The sequence below is a fragment of the Anoplolepis gracilipes genome, chromosome 16 (assembly GCF_047496725.1).
Source record: "Anoplolepis gracilipes chromosome 16, ASM4749672v1, whole genome shotgun sequence".
NCBI classification, from domain to species: Eukaryota; Metazoa; Arthropoda; class Insecta; order Hymenoptera; family Formicidae; genus Anoplolepis; species Anoplolepis gracilipes.
In genome coordinates, this window is record NC_132985.1 from 8,880,070 (window position 1) to 8,898,124 (window position 18,055).

The 18,055-nt window shown below is 35.0% G+C and overlaps 1 protein-coding gene across 1 annotated transcript; it reads right to left on the reverse strand.

Annotated features, from left to right (window-relative positions):
• Positions 1-1,834: 1,834 nt before the first annotated feature.
• LOC140674413 (uncharacterized) lies at positions 1,835-2,374 on the reverse strand. Its single transcript, XM_072907920.1, has one exon. The coding sequence runs from the start codon at positions 2,372-2,374 to the stop codon at positions 1,835-1,837; it is 540 nt and encodes a 179-aa protein (XP_072764021.1).
• Between the last annotated feature and the right edge of the window lie 15,681 nt (positions 2,375-18,055).

An 18,055-nucleotide genomic window follows, 5' to 3' on the forward strand; every position in this document is an offset into this window, starting at 1 on the left:
GAACAGCGTAAGCAATGCTTATAAGAGCTTTAAGCGTGTAAGCGTTCAAAAGGAACGCACCCTATGTGTTGTGAATAAGCCACGTCTTAGCCGCGGGATGAATGCTTCGAAGCTACGTGGCCGAGGAAAATAAATGGTGTTTCCTCTCGATTTAATTATAATGTTTATTGATTGCACTTTCCGGACTGATTACACAAGAATGAAAGGATAAAAGCTTAATAATTGAATCGTCGCATACGTATCATGCACACGAAGTGATTCTAGCGCTCCTGCGTAGAGGATTTCCACTCGATAATGCCGACGCTACCCGACGCGACATCTGCCGCTACGTGGGCATATTAAGCGGGTAAAAAAGGGAGAATTCTTAACACCCTGCCCTCCTTGAAGGCACTTGCCTTCAACAAATTAAATCCCGTAACTTAAAATGATAATGGATCGCTAGCCTGAGCCATTTGTTGGGAGGGACATGGTTATTGCATATGGCTTACGCTAAATCCTGTAAGTATAAGGAAAATTAAACATATAAAATATAAGGAAGACGGAAACAATATAACGTAACGTAAACAATAATTACTTATTGCACTAATTATGGTTTAACTTAAGCTTAGTGATCTTTGGCATAACATAATCACGGAGTAACACATACAACATAAATTACTTTGGCAATACCTTGGCTTAAGATTAATGCATACGGCATAACTCATGCATATTTGTGTATATAACAAAAATACTAAAGGCTACATAGCTGATAATGAAGGGAAAAGAAATAAACGTAATAAGATAGCTAATTATTGATAGGTAATATTGCGATTTTAGTTAGCGGTCTCAAAAGAGATCCTGATGCAGTCTTTACGGTCGCAATTCGTACATGTCCATCTGGACCCGCATGAATTTTTTCCACTCGACCTATCTGTCATTGCAAGGGAGCTAGCCCTTGCTGTTTCAATAGAACAAGCTGATTTTGTTTAACTGCTGGCCCTTGTTGGCCTTCCACTTGTTTCGCTCTTGTAAGAATTGGAGGTATTCAGTACTCCATCTGCGCCAGAAATGCTGCTTAATCTGTTCTACTCTTTGCCATCGAGCATCGAGCAGTCGGTTTTCACTTATATCTATTAAGTTTTCGTAAGGGAAACTGTTCAGGGGGGTGTCAACCAAAAAGTGACCGGAGGTCAAGCAAGCTAAGTCGTTCGGATCCTCGCTTAATGACGTAAGCGGTCGGGAATTCAGAATTGCCTCTATTTTATATAACGCTGTTGTTATTTCTTCGAAAGTCAGATGCGCTTTACCGACGATTCGATTTAGGTGGTATTATGCGGATTTGACCGCCGCCTCCCATAAACCTCCGAAATGAGGGGCGTTCGGCGGTATGAATTTCCAAGTCGTTTTTTGTTCGTGCATAAATTGCTTGATCTCAGACTGTGTCTCATCATTTTTTAAAAACTCTAAGAATTGTTTCAATTGCCCCTGGGCCCCCACGAAATTGGTCCGATTATCCGAATAGATGCATGACAGTTTATCTCTACGCGCAGCGAATCGCTTGAGTGCTGCTATAAATGCACTCGACGTTAGGTCACTGACTAATTCAATATGGATCGCTCTAGTTGCAAAACACACGAAAATTGATACATATGCCTTTATTAATTTCGCGTTACGTCGCTTGGCCTCACGTAAAATTAACGAGCCCGTGTAATCGACGCCGCAATGATAAAAGGGCCACGAGACCGTCACGCACCCGGCTGGTAAGGAACCCATAATTCAATGAAAGTAGCGGACTAGATACGTTGATGGCCTCATTGCTGGATAACGCCTTGTATTCGTTGGGAAACGCTTGCTTTTAGACGGACTTGCACATAAAATCTAAAGCGAAAAGTACTACGGCTTGCGAAATAAATGGCGTGAGTTTATCTGGCCTATGCACCTTGTAAAATCTTAAGCAATAAGCTAACACGCGACACGTTTTTGTTAAGTCTGAAATTCTTCGCATTAGTTCTTCGATAATCACTGATTGTACTTTAGCAAGTGCCACAAATGGTCCCTTCAATTCCGGGACATTTTCTAGATGCTTGAAATCACTGTCCGACCAGCTATCTTCCTGAGCCGCCAAAAAACTTGGCCCGTGCCACCACATTGATGCGTTTAACAAATTACGGGGCTCAAGTCCTCTTGATAAGATGTCAGCGGGATTATTTGCTGACGAGACGTGACGCCAACTGTTAATGTCAGTGACACGCTGTATTTCGCCGACTCTGTTGGCTATGAAAACTGTCCACTTGCGGGACGGTGATGTTATCCAGTTGAGTGTTATTGTGGAGTCTGACCATAGAAATACTTGCACTTCTTTCGTTAAATTGATTGCCTCGCTAATCTTGTCCATTAGCTGTGACAATAGCAACGCTGACAATTCAAGTCTTGGCAATGATACGCTTTTGATCGGCGCAACGCGAGATTTAGCACATAATAACTCTGAACGAAATTCATTATTTCCGACTTGTGTACGTACGTATACACAGGCACCGTACGCTCGCTGGCTTGCGTCGCAAAATCCATGTAATTGTAGGCATCGCGCTTCTACATTATACTTAATGCAACGCGGAATTGAGTATTGATTAACGGTGGGCAATTGATCCCTTAGCCTTCTCCATCGGAAGTCAATGTCCGTCGGAATGGATTCGTACCAATGAACGTCATAGTTGCCATAGTTCTTGCATGATAAGCTTTGCTAACACTATGATAGGGCCCAGTAAGTCCAATGGATCGAAAAGTCTGGATATCTCAGATAGGTTGTTACGCTTTGAAATGATAGCTTGAGTCATTATTTTTGTAAGAGAAATAAAACGTATCCAGGGATTGATTCCAATGGATTCCCAATACGGAAGAGTTCATTCCACTGTTTATTGTGATTATATTTCCTTCCTGCTCGTTCAAACCATTTAATAACTCAGGGCAATTGGATGCCCATTTTCCTAACTCGAATCCTCCTTCTCGCAACAGACTAATGGTGTCGTCCCGTATCGCTCTAGCTTCGGCCATGGTATCCGCACCCGTAAGCAGGTCATCGACGTAGAAGTCTCTTTTGACGCAAGCCGCACCGGCCTTGTATTGTCCTAATAGGTCTCAGCTAGATGCTTTAAGCATCTTGTTGCTAGAAAAGAAGCAGAAGATGTACCATACCTGACGGTGGTGAGCTCGTAGGTTTTTACGTCAGCCGTGAGAGTATTTCTCCACAAAATTCGTTGATAAGATGTTTGAGACGGGTGTATGAGTAGCTGCCGATACATTTTAATTATGTCAGCTGCTAACGCATATGAAAACATTCTGAATCGCATGAGAATTGAGATGAGATCCTGCTGAATAACTGGACCAGTCAAAACAATGTCGTTAAGACACTCCGGTGCTGCTTTTACATGATGCATCGAATACTACACGGATTTTAGAGGACTCTGCAGTATCCTTAAATACGCAATGATGAGGTAAATAAAACGATCCTTGTTCTTCACTACTCGTGTTGCTTGCTTGCTTCATGTGTCCTAGGACCTCAAAAATGCCGCTCGCAAGTATTTTCATCCGCGGTGAAGTTATTCCTTCCTTTGATTGTCTCTAATTTCCAGAAATGAGTAAGCTGCTCGTTTAATTGATCATTGGTTACCAATGTATGAAACGCCTGGACGTGCCTTGTCGCGTTTGGTTCTTGGTTCATGCGTCTCACCAGTATCCATTCAAAGCGTGTTTTATGAAGTGTTGGATGGTCCATCGACGCCTTGATTTGACCTATGCACAGAATTTACCAAAACAATTCCGTCCCTATTAGTATGTCAATGTCGGAAGACACATGAAACTGGGGATCGGTTAGCTCTAGATTGTGAGGAAGCTCAAATGCGCTTCGCCTTAAAGTGAATGCCGGCAGCCTCTCGGTTACTCTCTCGGTAACGATGCAGTTGATTGTGACGTTAAATGCATTTGTACGCGACTGTAATTTTATCTCGCGCTACTTGTGACGCCCTCAAAATTGTATTGTTTATGCCGGAAATTGATATATTCGAGGCTTGCGCGCTGATACCCAGAGCATTCAAGAATGAATTCGAAATAAAATTCGCCTGCGATCCACAATCGAGTAATACGCGACATGATTTATGCGCACCCTTGTGGTTGAAAGCATAAACGACCGCGGTCGCGAGCATGACGCATTCGCGGTTGCAGGAATTAGAACTATGCGTGACCACCGTGCTGGAAGCCGTTGTCAGGGACGTTGCCTCGCGTAATTTCTCGTCACCTCCCGATGATTCGTGCGTATTAGTGCTGAGATGAAGCAACGTGTTATGCTTCTTTTTACAAGTTTTACAGTTACCCGAGGTACATTTGTTTGCATGGATCGTTGATCGTAGGCAATTTAAGTATATTTTGACCTTGCGAATCTCCGTAATTCTTTGAGGAATCGTGAGAGTTAAGAATTTTGGGCAATAATAAATCGAATGCTCCTCTCCGCAATATATGCACTTAATTTTAACGGCCGCGACGCAAGCTGCCTGACGCTTCGTTTTGGAAGGCGCACGCGAATCAACCTTTATTGACATTGTACTCATTTTGCCGGTAGCTTCTAACGTCTGACTACGATGCGTTATGAAATCAGAGAATTGCTTATATGTCGGTAACTCTGGAGTAGTCAATGAATTTTGCCATTCTTGCATGGACGCAGAATCGAGTTTGTTGCTTAAAATGTAATTTAACAAATCGTCCCACTGAGACGTAGGTCGCTTTAATGCTTCGAGGGCGCTTATGTGCTTTGACGCGCCGTCCACGATTTGTTGTAACTTGTAAGCATTTTCTTGGGTCATAGGAGGCAATTTCATGATAGCCCTAATGTGATTTTGCGCGATAACACGTTTGTTGTCGTAACGATTTTGAGAAACGTCCATGCAGCCCTGTAATTCACCGCGGAAATTTCCAATGCGCTGATTATATTTTTAGCGTCACCTGTTAGAGAAGCGCGCAAGTATTGCAGTTTTTGGATGTCATCTAACGACGCGTTTCTGTGTATAATAGATTGAAATGTGTCATAAAATGGGAACCATTCATCGTAGCTGCCCGAAAAAACCGAAAGGTTTAACTTCGGTAACCGTATTTGCGATAACAAATCTGACGCGTTAGATGACCTTAAGCCCGTGGGTGATGGCTGACCCAATTGCGGATTCGTGTTTAATAATTCGCGGATGCGCGCCGATAACGTATAGAAAGCCTCCTCAAATTCTGCGCGATGATTCGATTCATTTTCGTCTTTAAATTCTATGTCCGTTTGTACCGACTCGTACTCTGACCAATAATGCTCGAGTTTCATTCGACGCTCCTCGAGTTGCGACTTTGTCGTTGGTGTCACTGCGGCCGGTACGACCGAATCAACAAATGTTTTAATGCGTGTGCATGAGGCTTGTATCGTTCCGCGCTGCCTCTTGAGCATGCTCAATTCGTTCTCGTCAGGCATGTCAAATTACAACGCGATTAACCGATTGAGAAAGAAGGAGAATATGAATGATCGATTGTTGGTTGGCACCGCCGAACGTACAGTTACCCTTACCTTGTAAATAACCTTGTAAATAAGAATATAGGCTAACGCTACATTTTGGTTGTCCGAATTACGCTGTTGATGCTTGTAGAGTGAATGCGCCGCGATCGTTCCCTCTTTCTCTCGCAAGGGTGATTCTCCGTTGCCCCGTTGTAATGGCGGTCCGTCCTTGGCGATGGCCCTTTGTCGTGTGGCGTCGGCTCGAAGTAATAGCGGACCGTCCTTGACGACAGCTTTCTCGATGCGATGGTAGCCCGTCTCGTCATCGGCCTCTCAATGAAAAGACGGCTCGTCCTTGTTGACGGCCTCTCGATGAAAAGACGGCTCGTCCTTGTTGACGGCCTTTCGATGAACTTGTATGTTACATTTCGTACTTCGTGCAGCTGGCCTTCTCTTGTGGAGGTCTGCACTGATCGTGATCCTTCCTGTGCAATCGACTCGTCCAGAATCCTCGGAATGCTTCTCAGGTAATGGCGGACACGCGCTTGTATCCGGCTCGAAGGACCAAATTTATGTTGTGAATAAGCCACGTCTTAGCCGCGGGATGAATGCTTCGAAGCTATGTGGCCAAGGAAAATAAATGGTGTTTCCTCTCGATTTAATTATAATATTTATTGATTGCACTTTCCGGACTGATTACACAAGAATGAAAGGGTAAAAGGTTAATAATTGATTCGTCGCATACGTATTACGCACACGAAGTGATTCTAGCGCTCCTACGCAGAGGATCTCCACTTGATAATGCCGACGCTACCCGACGCGACATCTGCCGCTACGTGGGCAGATGAAAAAGGGAATTAAGCAGGTAAAAAAGGGAGAATTCTTAACACTATGTATCTCTAAGGGTGCGTTTGGGGAGACACTGCCTAGCGCTATTTAATGCTATCACTGTTCGGGGAGTTAGCTAGTAGTACTATCAATACTACCGTAACGTCACTGATGATAGTGTTTTACGTCATCATTTTGCGCAACCAACGCTATTCCTTCCGAGGTAATGTGTCGATAGCGTTTGCGTTGGTAGTGCGATAGCGAGTTCCCCGAACGCATCAGTAGTGTTCAGTATAACCAATTATTATAACTGACCGGCATAATGCGTAATAAAGAAAAATTTAGCGATATATATATATATATATATATATATATATACATCAATATTTAGATAAATATGACAATATTGACAATATTTATAAAATATTTACAAGATATTTATAATAATTATTTAAATATTTTATAAATATTTATATCAAAATATAACTTTTTTTTTTCCAAAAAGAAAAATCATTAATATTAGTAAATCATACTAAAATGTGAAATAGTATTTAGTTAGGTTTGAAATTGGTAATATGCTACGCTATTGCTGTTCATGGAGCTTGCTGTCGCTATCACCACAGATTAATAAACAGATAGCCAAAGGCCTGGCTGAAGACGAGATCAGCATTTCTCACTGATTTCAGCGCCATACCGTGATAGTGGCCAATGCAGTAACTACTAATACGTTCCTAGGATAAAGTAAACAAATGAGTAAACAGATACCAAACTATTTTAATGTTATCCACTTAGTATCTTATTACCGGCAATAGAAAATTGAACATTTTACAATAAAAAAGTTAAAAAAAAACAATATAATATATTATAATATATGTATATATTATGTATTGTATTATAAAAAAGATATTCGGGTTTTTAACGATCGGTTTTTTAAATATATAAAAAAAATAACTTACGAATTTTTTTTATATATTTAATAAATATTATGTATTACGTATTATATCATTTTTTACATATTGTTGTATATATTTTACATATTATTGTTATATATATATATATATATTTATATTAATTTTGTTGTAGAAGATTAAATATAAAAAATGCAATGATATTAATATATAAAAATGATATATGTATAAACAATAAATTATTATGCATATAAACTATTGTACATGGATATGTTTAACATATTGTATAATCTTTTCATATATATAATAATTTTTTAATTTTCTAAGATTGAATATTATATATAATTGTAGATCTTTAACTATTTTTTTTTTTATTTTTCTAATATATTTTTTTATAATTTTTTTTGTATTTTAATATAAATAAATATTAATTTATATACACGTAAAATCATCTTTATCATTATAAATCATTGATTTATTACAGTGGTATATATATATATATATGTGTGTGTGTGTGTGTGTGTGTGTGTGCGCGCGTGTGTGTGTGTGTGCGTGTGCGTGTGCGTGTGCGTGTGTGTGTGTGTGCGTGTATAGATTCTTGAAGTTTATAAGAATGTTTAGTAAAATGTGGGATTACACATAATTTTTTTACATAATAAATTTAATTAAAATTATCTAATTGTGTCATGTGTTTCATATGTTATTTCAATCGCAAATCTCAACAATTCATTAAAATTACTTTTAAAAAGCTTAAATAAAGAATAAAAAGCTTTTATTTTTATTTATATATGTATAATTTATTTATGTAAAATTTCTATATGTTCGGATTGTTATGGATGGGAAAAGTCTATTGTAAGAAAGTTCGGAACCCTTTGATATGATATATGATATCTCTCTTTCTGTCGCCGCTTTTTACTCTGTTTCGTTTTCATACTCGGCGAGTCGCGGCTCGGAAAGATATAAGCATTAGTCTTAAGAATTATCGGCTTTCGGACAAAATTTTGGAACTTTTTGATGATAGATCATTGCGTTGTGTACTTATCGCTTTTTTGTGTCTAGTGACTTAGACAATCAAAACAATTTTAATACATTGCCTTTAAATACTCTGCCTGTGAGACGAGTTATATCAGTCTGTCCGAAACCGTGAAGCAGTATCGACGGCGAGAATTTAGAAAGAAAATTGACAGAAGTTGAGTAAGTAATATTCATTATTAATTTAGTAATACATCATTATATACTTATATAATGTTTGTTATATATTTATTAATATTTATATATACACGCACACACACACACGCACACACTTATGCAAATAATCTCTATATCTGTTGACATTTTTATTTTTGATATTCTTTGAGCGATAACGTTGCAACCGTCTTCAAATCAAATACTTTTTTAATTATCAAGTTTTCCATTTTCAAAAGCAATTAAATTATTCTTTCTTTATAAAGAAGAAAAAATTAATTAAAATATAATATACATTGAATATTAAGAAACTAATAAGATATCAATTAACAGATAATATTAACACTCAAATCATATATTGTTTTTCACATATTTGTTCATATATAGAATATATTAATTAAAAGTTCTATGAAATCTTTTTAGTCTTACATTATTTTTGTATATGATTAGATCATTATAAATAAAATATCAGTCTGACGACATGAATGATTTCCGAATAATTTTCGAAAAAAGAAAATATATATATGCAGTTGAACAAAATTTTGATAACGTTTTTCATCTTTCTCAGAATATAGGAGTTTTATAATTTTATTTTAATCTAATGTACGAAGTTTAAACGTTACAAAGGTTAAAAATGAAAAACACATTTTCAATATATTCCAGAGATGTTTAATATTTTATATATTATCTAATATTATAGTTTTCTCAAGTTAAAATATGTGTATAATTTTATATTTTAATGTAGAATAATGTTACATGAATTACATTTAGTTTTTTCAACTTTTCTACATTTTTACATATTGATTAATAACACCAGATCATTAACCAGATTATTAACTCTATCTCGAGAACGTATTCCAATCAATCAAACCTTCTTTTCATAAAAGAATTCTTATACAAACTTATATAATAGTAGCTTTATTATCAGCGTTTCATAATACATATGTATGTATATGTATACAAATAAGTTATACAAATACTAGTACAAATATAATAAGTGTTTTTAATTACAGAATGGATAAGAAGGATATTAAAATAAAATTAGAAGATCTGATGAAAAGGGAGGAAAAAATAAAAAAGAGAAAAAAGGAATTAGAAACCTTATTAAACGAATATAGCGCCGATGACGAGGACGATATCGAAGAAAGGTATTTATGTTATAATATTAAAATAATTATATTTTAAATATTATTTATTTTTTATCTACATTCATATACATAAAATATATATATATATATATATAAATATATTTTTTACTTAAAAATAAAAATATTAATAGTATAATTTATAGTAAAAACTATGCCCAGTTTTCGTCCCGAGTGAATAGTTATGAATTATACATATATTAATCGATTAAGAGACGTAGTTACAAAGTACAAAACAATAGATTTTAATTGTTTAATTAATGCAGAGAAATTGAGCGAGATCAGTGGTAAATAGTCATAATAACGAACTTTAGACAGTTTTAAAACTCAGGAGATTTCATTTTACAAGATTATGCTCATAGAACTTTTTAATTTTCTTTCGATGCCATACAATCATAGCCATGTTTAACGCTGTTGATCAGAGATCCCCAAAAAATTGGGTATACTTTATAAAACTGGGCATATCTTTTGCAAAAATGGTTATCTTGTTTTTAAATAAATAAATAAATAAATAAATAAATATATATATATATATTTATATTTATTTATATATTATTTATGTTTATTATTAAATTTTTTCAAATTTATTGCAACAGTCAATCACAAGAACAGGAACCGGAAGAACCGGAACAGCATCAGCAGCAGCAAAACAACAGCCAACATCGGGCTGGCGTAAGGCGCGCCGAACGTGATGCGAGGTATGTTTATTAAATTTTGAATTATATATATGGGGCATTCTTTCTCAACGGGAGACCCCCTGCCCCCAAAATTCATTTGCACTAAAAAAGTTGTTCTAAGGCTTAAAATTTAGTTTAACGTGTCTACTTTCAAAAGCGCAGTGATACTTTTTGAAATTCAAGATGGCGGATCCAATATGGCGGAAGATTTGAAAAAATCAATCGAAATGACTTGAAACTTGTTACTCAAGGGTTTTTGGGGTCACTGAATATGAATCTATTGTCAGTTTTCCAAAATTCAAAATGGCGAATTCAATATGCTCCAACTGTATTTAAAAAATTATCACTTGATCAAAATACATATATTGTTAATGAAAAGTTTAAACCATTTGTTAGCAACGCAACAATATCACCGACGTTTACGATGCGATAAAAGTGATACGTGAGAGTGATGCGTTTGATGGCAAATCACTCGTAGATTGTGAATTGTTAACATGTGTTGTAAATGATTTACTCTATGATGTTTGCAATAAATAAATTACCGTTTTTATTACTGATTTTTATTATTTCTTTCTTCGCCTATTCTTTATAAAACGTATGATGTATATAGTTGGATCTACATTCATTCTGCTAAAGATGTTGAAAAATGCTGATGTAGATGAGACGTTGATACTCGAGTTAGAGGGAGATGAGAGCTGCTAGGTTAAGATATATAATTGGGAGAAGCGTGTACCCTAGAAGAGTTTGCGACCATCCTTGTGATAATCTTGTCGCATCTGATAAAGAAAATGCGAGTTTGCGATCATCCTTGTGACATTTTTTTTTGTTATATCTGATAAAAAAAACTTTGTGCTTATGGATGACTTGATGGACATTTCATCCGATTCGTTCGAGTTGTCCGATTCGATGGACATTTCGTCCGAGCATTCTGATTCGGATGTAGAATTCTTACACGATAGTGTTCTTGACGGTAATTCTAGTGATTTTAGTGATGTTGTAGAACCTATTATTCATACGTTAAGTGATGCACAGGTCCGTACATATAATGAAATGAAACGACTGTGCATTATATATTTTTATTATAAACCTGGGATTTCTGTTAAACACTGTATATCGTGTTTCATGCGATTACCGGAGAGGTCACAGATTGGGAGTGATGTGGTGCGCACACATCAAAGTGAAATTTATCAACAAATCCGTGATTTACATGAATGTGGTGGATGTCAGAGACCGCTGTATTAATTAATACCGTGTAATTTTTGTCCGTTTTGTACGAAAGAAGACTAATGTATGAAAAATAAAACTATTATTGTGTAAGTGTCGCGATAAGATGCGGTGGAAAGAACGCTCCGACGCCCTCGGTGGCTCTGTGACTTCTGTGGTGCAGTTTTTGCGAAATCGTGAAATTGGTTTGCCAAAGACTCATACGAGATCGCTAAAACTGTTTTTCGAGATGATATAGACTTTTTATGTGATGTGATCAATCAGGATACCGAAGTAGAACTTTTACAATTTGAGGATCCTGTTGTTGTGGAAATGAAGCATCTGCGAAAAGAGAAGCTGTTACAGATGAAAAGAGAAAGAAGGATGGACTTTTTAGAAGAGAGAAGAAAGCGACTTGTCTCTCACACAATTAATACACGCATGTGGTAAACGAAGAAGTTCTGCATGAATTGTGTGTGTATTTATAATTTTTATCATTTTTATAAAATTTTAAAGATGTTAATAATAATGTTTTTTTTTTTCAGAAGACGCTGCGGCGCGCTCTCCCTCTCCTTATTTTAATTTTTTATCTTTTTATATTTTCTATTTTTTATTTTTTATTAGCTATTTTCATATTTTATATTTTTTATGCTATTCAATTAGAATTATCTGTATGAATGCTGTGTGGAGCGACAGTCCACGTCAACTTTTAATTTTTTTATCAGCTGTGAAGAGTAAGCATTCGTACTAACTCTTATGTCATGCTCATCCTCTACCCTATTTTTTTACCGAGACGTTACCTAGCCTCCGCTGGAGCTGTCATAAAATGTCTGTCTGTGATCCGATCAAGTGAAAAAAATGTCGCAAATAATCGCATTTTTGGATGCGCTGTTCGAGACGGGATACCGTCTCCTACAGCTTTCCGAGAGAATTAATAGGCGGTACCATCGCTGTTCACTTCGAATAGTAAAGAATTTAGCCCGCGCCCTGTTTCAGGCATTACTGGACGTTCTATTTGGAGATATAAGTAATTTTTATTATTTTATACGCTTTATCTTTTTATTTATAATATATTTATATTTATATTCATACCCTTTTTATAAATTTTTCAAATAAGTACTGATCCAATCCCTGGATTTATCAACATCGCGCACATGGAGGAGGTGCGCTGGGTGCGGGCCTACCGCAAGAATGGGAGGATATATGGTGCGATGGCTCCCGTGTCCGCAAATTAGATGCGGAGTAAGAAACTGCGGTAAGTAAAAAATCAATACCAAAAATATTTAACAATAAATAAATAAGACTGAATTTTATTTTTAAAAAACAAAGAAATGACTGATAAGTCTAAAAAATTTCAAGCAATTTTATGTAATAATTTAAACTTTTTAAATAGATTTTAATAAAATGACAAACAATATAATTTTGTTAAAAATATTGTTCTTATTTCGAATTTCTGTGGTAGCATCGTGTAGGATTTAAATATAATTACGTTATACTAATTTTTTATTGTACTAATTTTGTTCATGTTGTACATACTGAGGAGATGTCGCAAAATACAAAATTGAATGAGCTGTAGTACATTCGATAAGGGGAGTCGAGGATATAAAAAGTTTGAAAGGATTTAGGTGCATAGGCCTTAGCTTCTAAGAAATTTGCACATAAAGTTAAGCATTCGCCAAGTTCTGTTTAAATACCTTTGACAGCGTTGTTAAAACGTGAAGTGCGGTGACCGACTAGTCTAAGCCGCGCGATCGTAATTTTATTCTTTGCAGCGAGTGAATTCAAGACTACGCAGTATCAACTTTTTTTTAACAATTATTTTTCTATATTTCTTATTTTTCTATTTTCTTATGTGACTTTGTAGCACTCAACGTAAAGGCGGTGTGGTTCTGATACTTGGGTCCGTATCTATCACGCTGCGAACTAGATTTCCGTCACTGCAATTTTTTTTCTCGTTTTTTTATTTTTGTATGTAATTTTACTACAATCATTTATTTATCTAAAAACAAATTAATTTGTTTTTAGATAAATAAACATTTGTGGTAAGATGTTGTAAGATTATCGGAAATACTACAATTTTTGTATAATATGTCATCTTACTATAAAAAATAAAATTTTTTTATTGCGCATTTTATCGGTTTGGAAATAATTTTAATGGATTAATGAGATTTTTGCGATTAAAATAACACCAAACACGACTTATATTGGATAATTTTTAATAAATCAATAGTCATAATTACAAATATCTTTCTAATTAAATATCCGATTTATGTTCTGTTTGGTATCATTTTAATCACAAAAATCTCATTAAAATTATTTCCAAACCGATAAAATGTGCAATAAAAAAATTTTATTTTTTACAGTAAGATGACATATTATACGAAAATTGTAGTATTTCCGATAATTTTACAACATCTTATCACAAATATTTTTAGATAAATAAATATTTGTAGTAAAATTACATACAAAAAATTAAAAAAATGAGAAAAAAAATTGCAGCGACGGGAGTCGAACCCTAGTTCGCAGCGTGATAGGTACAGATCCAAGTACCCAAACTACGCCACCTTCACATTAACTAATATAGTCACAGGTATATAAGTATTATCGTATTTCTTTTAAATAAATTTTTTCGAAAACGGCTGAAGGTTACGCCTTTACTCAAGTACTCTTCTAATAGAGTACTATACTAGAAAAAATCCCCGATCAAAATCAGTGACTTTAATTTCGCGCCTTCTCCTTGTCAGCTACGGCAATCCATACTTTAACGACGCTGTCAAAAGTACTTAAGCAGAGTTCGGCGAATGCTTAATTTTATATACAAATTTCTCATAAACTAAGACCATGCACTCAAACCATTTTAAGCTTTTTATGTACCCTAGACTCTCGCTCTCTCCCTATTAAATGCACTGTAGCTCATTCAATTTTGTATTTTGAAGTTCGCAGCATCTCCTTGAAATTCTATTTAAATCTAAAGCTCTTTATGGAAAATACGAAAATAATAATTTGTTTCAGACATCACATATTTATTTATATATTACAATAACAGAGTGTATGCACATTAAAAAACAATAAAAGTTTTAATTAGTTAAGTTTCAATGACATTTTTTAATAAAAATTATTTTATTAATAAAATTAAAGTCATTTACGCAATGTGATTGGAAATGTGTAATGTTTTTTCCCAGTGTATACATCATACATAAATAATATTTAAATAAATCTGATATATTTAAACAGGTAATGAAAAGTTGCTTAAGTGGTCTCCGGCATCAATTCAGAAAGCAGGATTATGTGCGGATCACTTTAATAAAGAAGATTTTATTAGCCGTACAAGATTGCATATTGGAAAAAATCTCATATCATGGATTTTAAAGGAGACTGCAAATTTTTCTGTCATTTCTGTTGAAGACAATGATAAAAGCATTGCAGAAGAAGCTGGAATTATTAAAAAAATTATGCAGGACAATGTCGTTGACCACTTATCACAATTAGATAATCGAGATTGCACTTCGATGGAAGTCGATTACACCGACTTTCAAATAGACACTGCAGAAAGTACCAGAGACAACACAAATGAAGAAGTCGCACTAACAATGACAAGTAAAAAGTGTTACCCTTCTGGAAAAGAACTTTTATGCAATTTTGGAAGTAACTTCACAGACGACGAGGAATAGCTCAATAAGGAAAATATATTTCCATTATTTATTGACAATTACTCTCAAGGAGAAGTGGAAATAAAAACAAATGTGCAAAAAAAAAAGCGAAAAAAACTGCAAAAGAAGTCTACCCATCAAAAAATGTCTAACAAAGATGAAATCACTGAAATCGAAAAATTAAAGAAAGAAAATTTGAGATTAAAAAAGCTTCTTGAGCAAAAAAAGAAAACAAAAAAATATCATTGCTATGTTGCAACGTCGCAATTCTGAAGTTCGAAAAAGAAAGAGTGTTTACAAACATAGTGTTAATGAATTTTTGGATGGAAAGAAGTGTCAAAAGCCACTTGCGAGAACAATGATAAAACTTCAATTACATAAAGGGACGTCAGAATATACAAAAGAAAAAAAAGATCTTGCGAAACAAATGTTTTATTATTCATCAAGTGGATATTCACGGATGAGAAAGGCTGGATTAAGGGGTAATACCACCTTGACACTTTAAAAAAATTTAATTTTTTTTTTTGCTTAAAATATTCTTTATAGTCTTAAAAATGATATATATTGGACCCGACTTCGAAATCACAAAGGAAAATAATGTTTCGAGTGAGTATAGTGAAGCGCATCACCGTATTGCGCTACGTCGTGTAAGCAGCTTATTGAAAGCGCCTGTTACCTGCAAAGAGACATTTATTCTTATGAATTTTTTTTTGTACCTGTAGATGGCTCTGCCAAAATTTTGACCGTATTTTATACACGAGGTCAGTTGTAGAACAAGCAGACGCCAAACGACGCTCAGCGTCAAAAATTGTTACGGAAAACTTTAAACGCGTTTTTCTGGAAACAGTATTTTTCGAAACGGCGGGCAACATAACTTCGCTAATTTTTATCCGATCGACTTGAATTTTTACCCAAATCTTTATTTCAACATTATCTAGGACTGTACGTAGGATTTTTGCGATATCTTAAAAATTCTCGACGCTATCGTTTTATTTCATTCAAATTTTTGAAGCTAAAAATGACTTTTTTTTCAAATTGTTGCCATTTTAACAAAAATGCATATTTCTCAAAACGGCTACGTACATCCCTAGTTTTGAATATGTAGAAAATATTTTTGTTTTTTTGTTCTAAGATTAACCACTGCTGAGTAATCATGCCCGCCGTTTTACATGTCGATCAAAACCACGTACAAAAAGATAGCCATCACGCGCTTAATTTTTATATTAAATACTTTAAAAAATATTTTTTATATTTTTCAATATACTCGTAATAAACACCAAAAAAATTTTTTCTTGTACAGTATGGTTTTTTTTTAAAAAAAATTCTTAAAAATGCTTTAAAATTTGAGGCTCTAAGGTGGTGTTACTCCTTAAATCTGCTATCAGTATCTTCTGTCAGAAATTGGATTTTTAAAATAGAAATTCGACCAGGATTCTGCAAGGAAATATTTTCCAAAATTCAAGAAAGTTTATCTAAACTACCATCTTCTCAGACAGTTTATTGTTTGAAATTTGATGAGATGTCGATAAAAAAATTTGAAGAATATAGTCGGAAATATGATCTCATTGAAGGATTAATAGATCTCGGACCTCTGGGACGAAGCAATGAACCAGCGAGACATATTCTACTATTTTGTCTTGATAGCATTAATGCAGAAAATCCTTGGCGGCAAATAGTAGCATACTTTTTGGCTAAAAGTTCAACACATAAGGACATTATTGAACTCATCGCGATATATGTACAAAAATTAAAAAAAGTTGGGACAAATGTACAGATAATTACATGTGACCAAAGTGGAGCAAATAAAGCTTTTAATAATTGGAAAATTTTTCCACATGAACTATCTTTATCATTAAACAATAAAGGACCTCGCACAAAACATATGGAAAATGGCTCCCGGTGGATTTGGCTGAAATTTTGTAAATTTGTAGTTTACGTGATCCTGATGAAAAGTTCTCATTGCCCCAATTTGATTCATTGAGCCATTTGAGCTTTAGAGATCGTCGAATGTGTGAAATAGGCGACTACCGCCGCCACCACATAGGCAACCAGCTGTCAATTCCTCCTTCCTCTATGCCTTCTTCCATCCCTCTTGTATACCTTCTTTACCCCCTCCTCTACCCTCTACCCCCTACTCTACTCCTTACCCCACTCTTCCTCATTTCCCCCTCCCTTCCTCTTCTTCTTTTTATTTCTTTTATTAGTTTCTATTATTTTATAGTTTGCTTTATTTCACATTATTTTACCTGATTTATCCGACCTGAGCAACGAGCAAAGATTTAACGTTACTTTATGAATTTTAAAGGCTAAAACCTTTTGGATGTTACAGGGTCATGACCTTGACAACATATGTCGAGGTCAACGCGATCGGAGCTGGTTTCGTTATTCTGAATATTTACCAAATATAATTATTATAGGTCCGCGAATGGTTGCATGGATTCATCAGAACATGAGTATATATATGGATACAATGGGATTTGACATAACGTTGAATCCTCGTTGCTCATAAGAAGGTGCTCGGAAAAATCACATAAAATAACGTAAAATTAAATAAACTAAAATAACGAAAACCAATAAAAGAAAACAGGAAAAGAAAGAAAGAGGAGAGGAAGGAGGTTAGGGAAGAAAGAAGAGTGGGGCTATAGAGAGAGTAAAGGAGGTAAACTACAAATTTACAAAGTTTCAGCCAAATCCACCGGGAGCCATTTTCCATATTTTGTGCGGAGTCCTTTATTTTGTTTCTTTTGATTGGCCTCATCTTATTAAGCGGTTAATTAGCCAGTGGAGATCTCATAAATATATTTATGTAAATGGCGAAATCATTATGTTTTTTTACGACTTATTTGCAACATGGCAATTTGACAGAAAATTAAATACTTCAAATTTATTGAATTACATTACCCACGCACACTTTTACCCAAACAATTTTGAAGTCATGAATGTGAAAAGAGCATTCAAATGT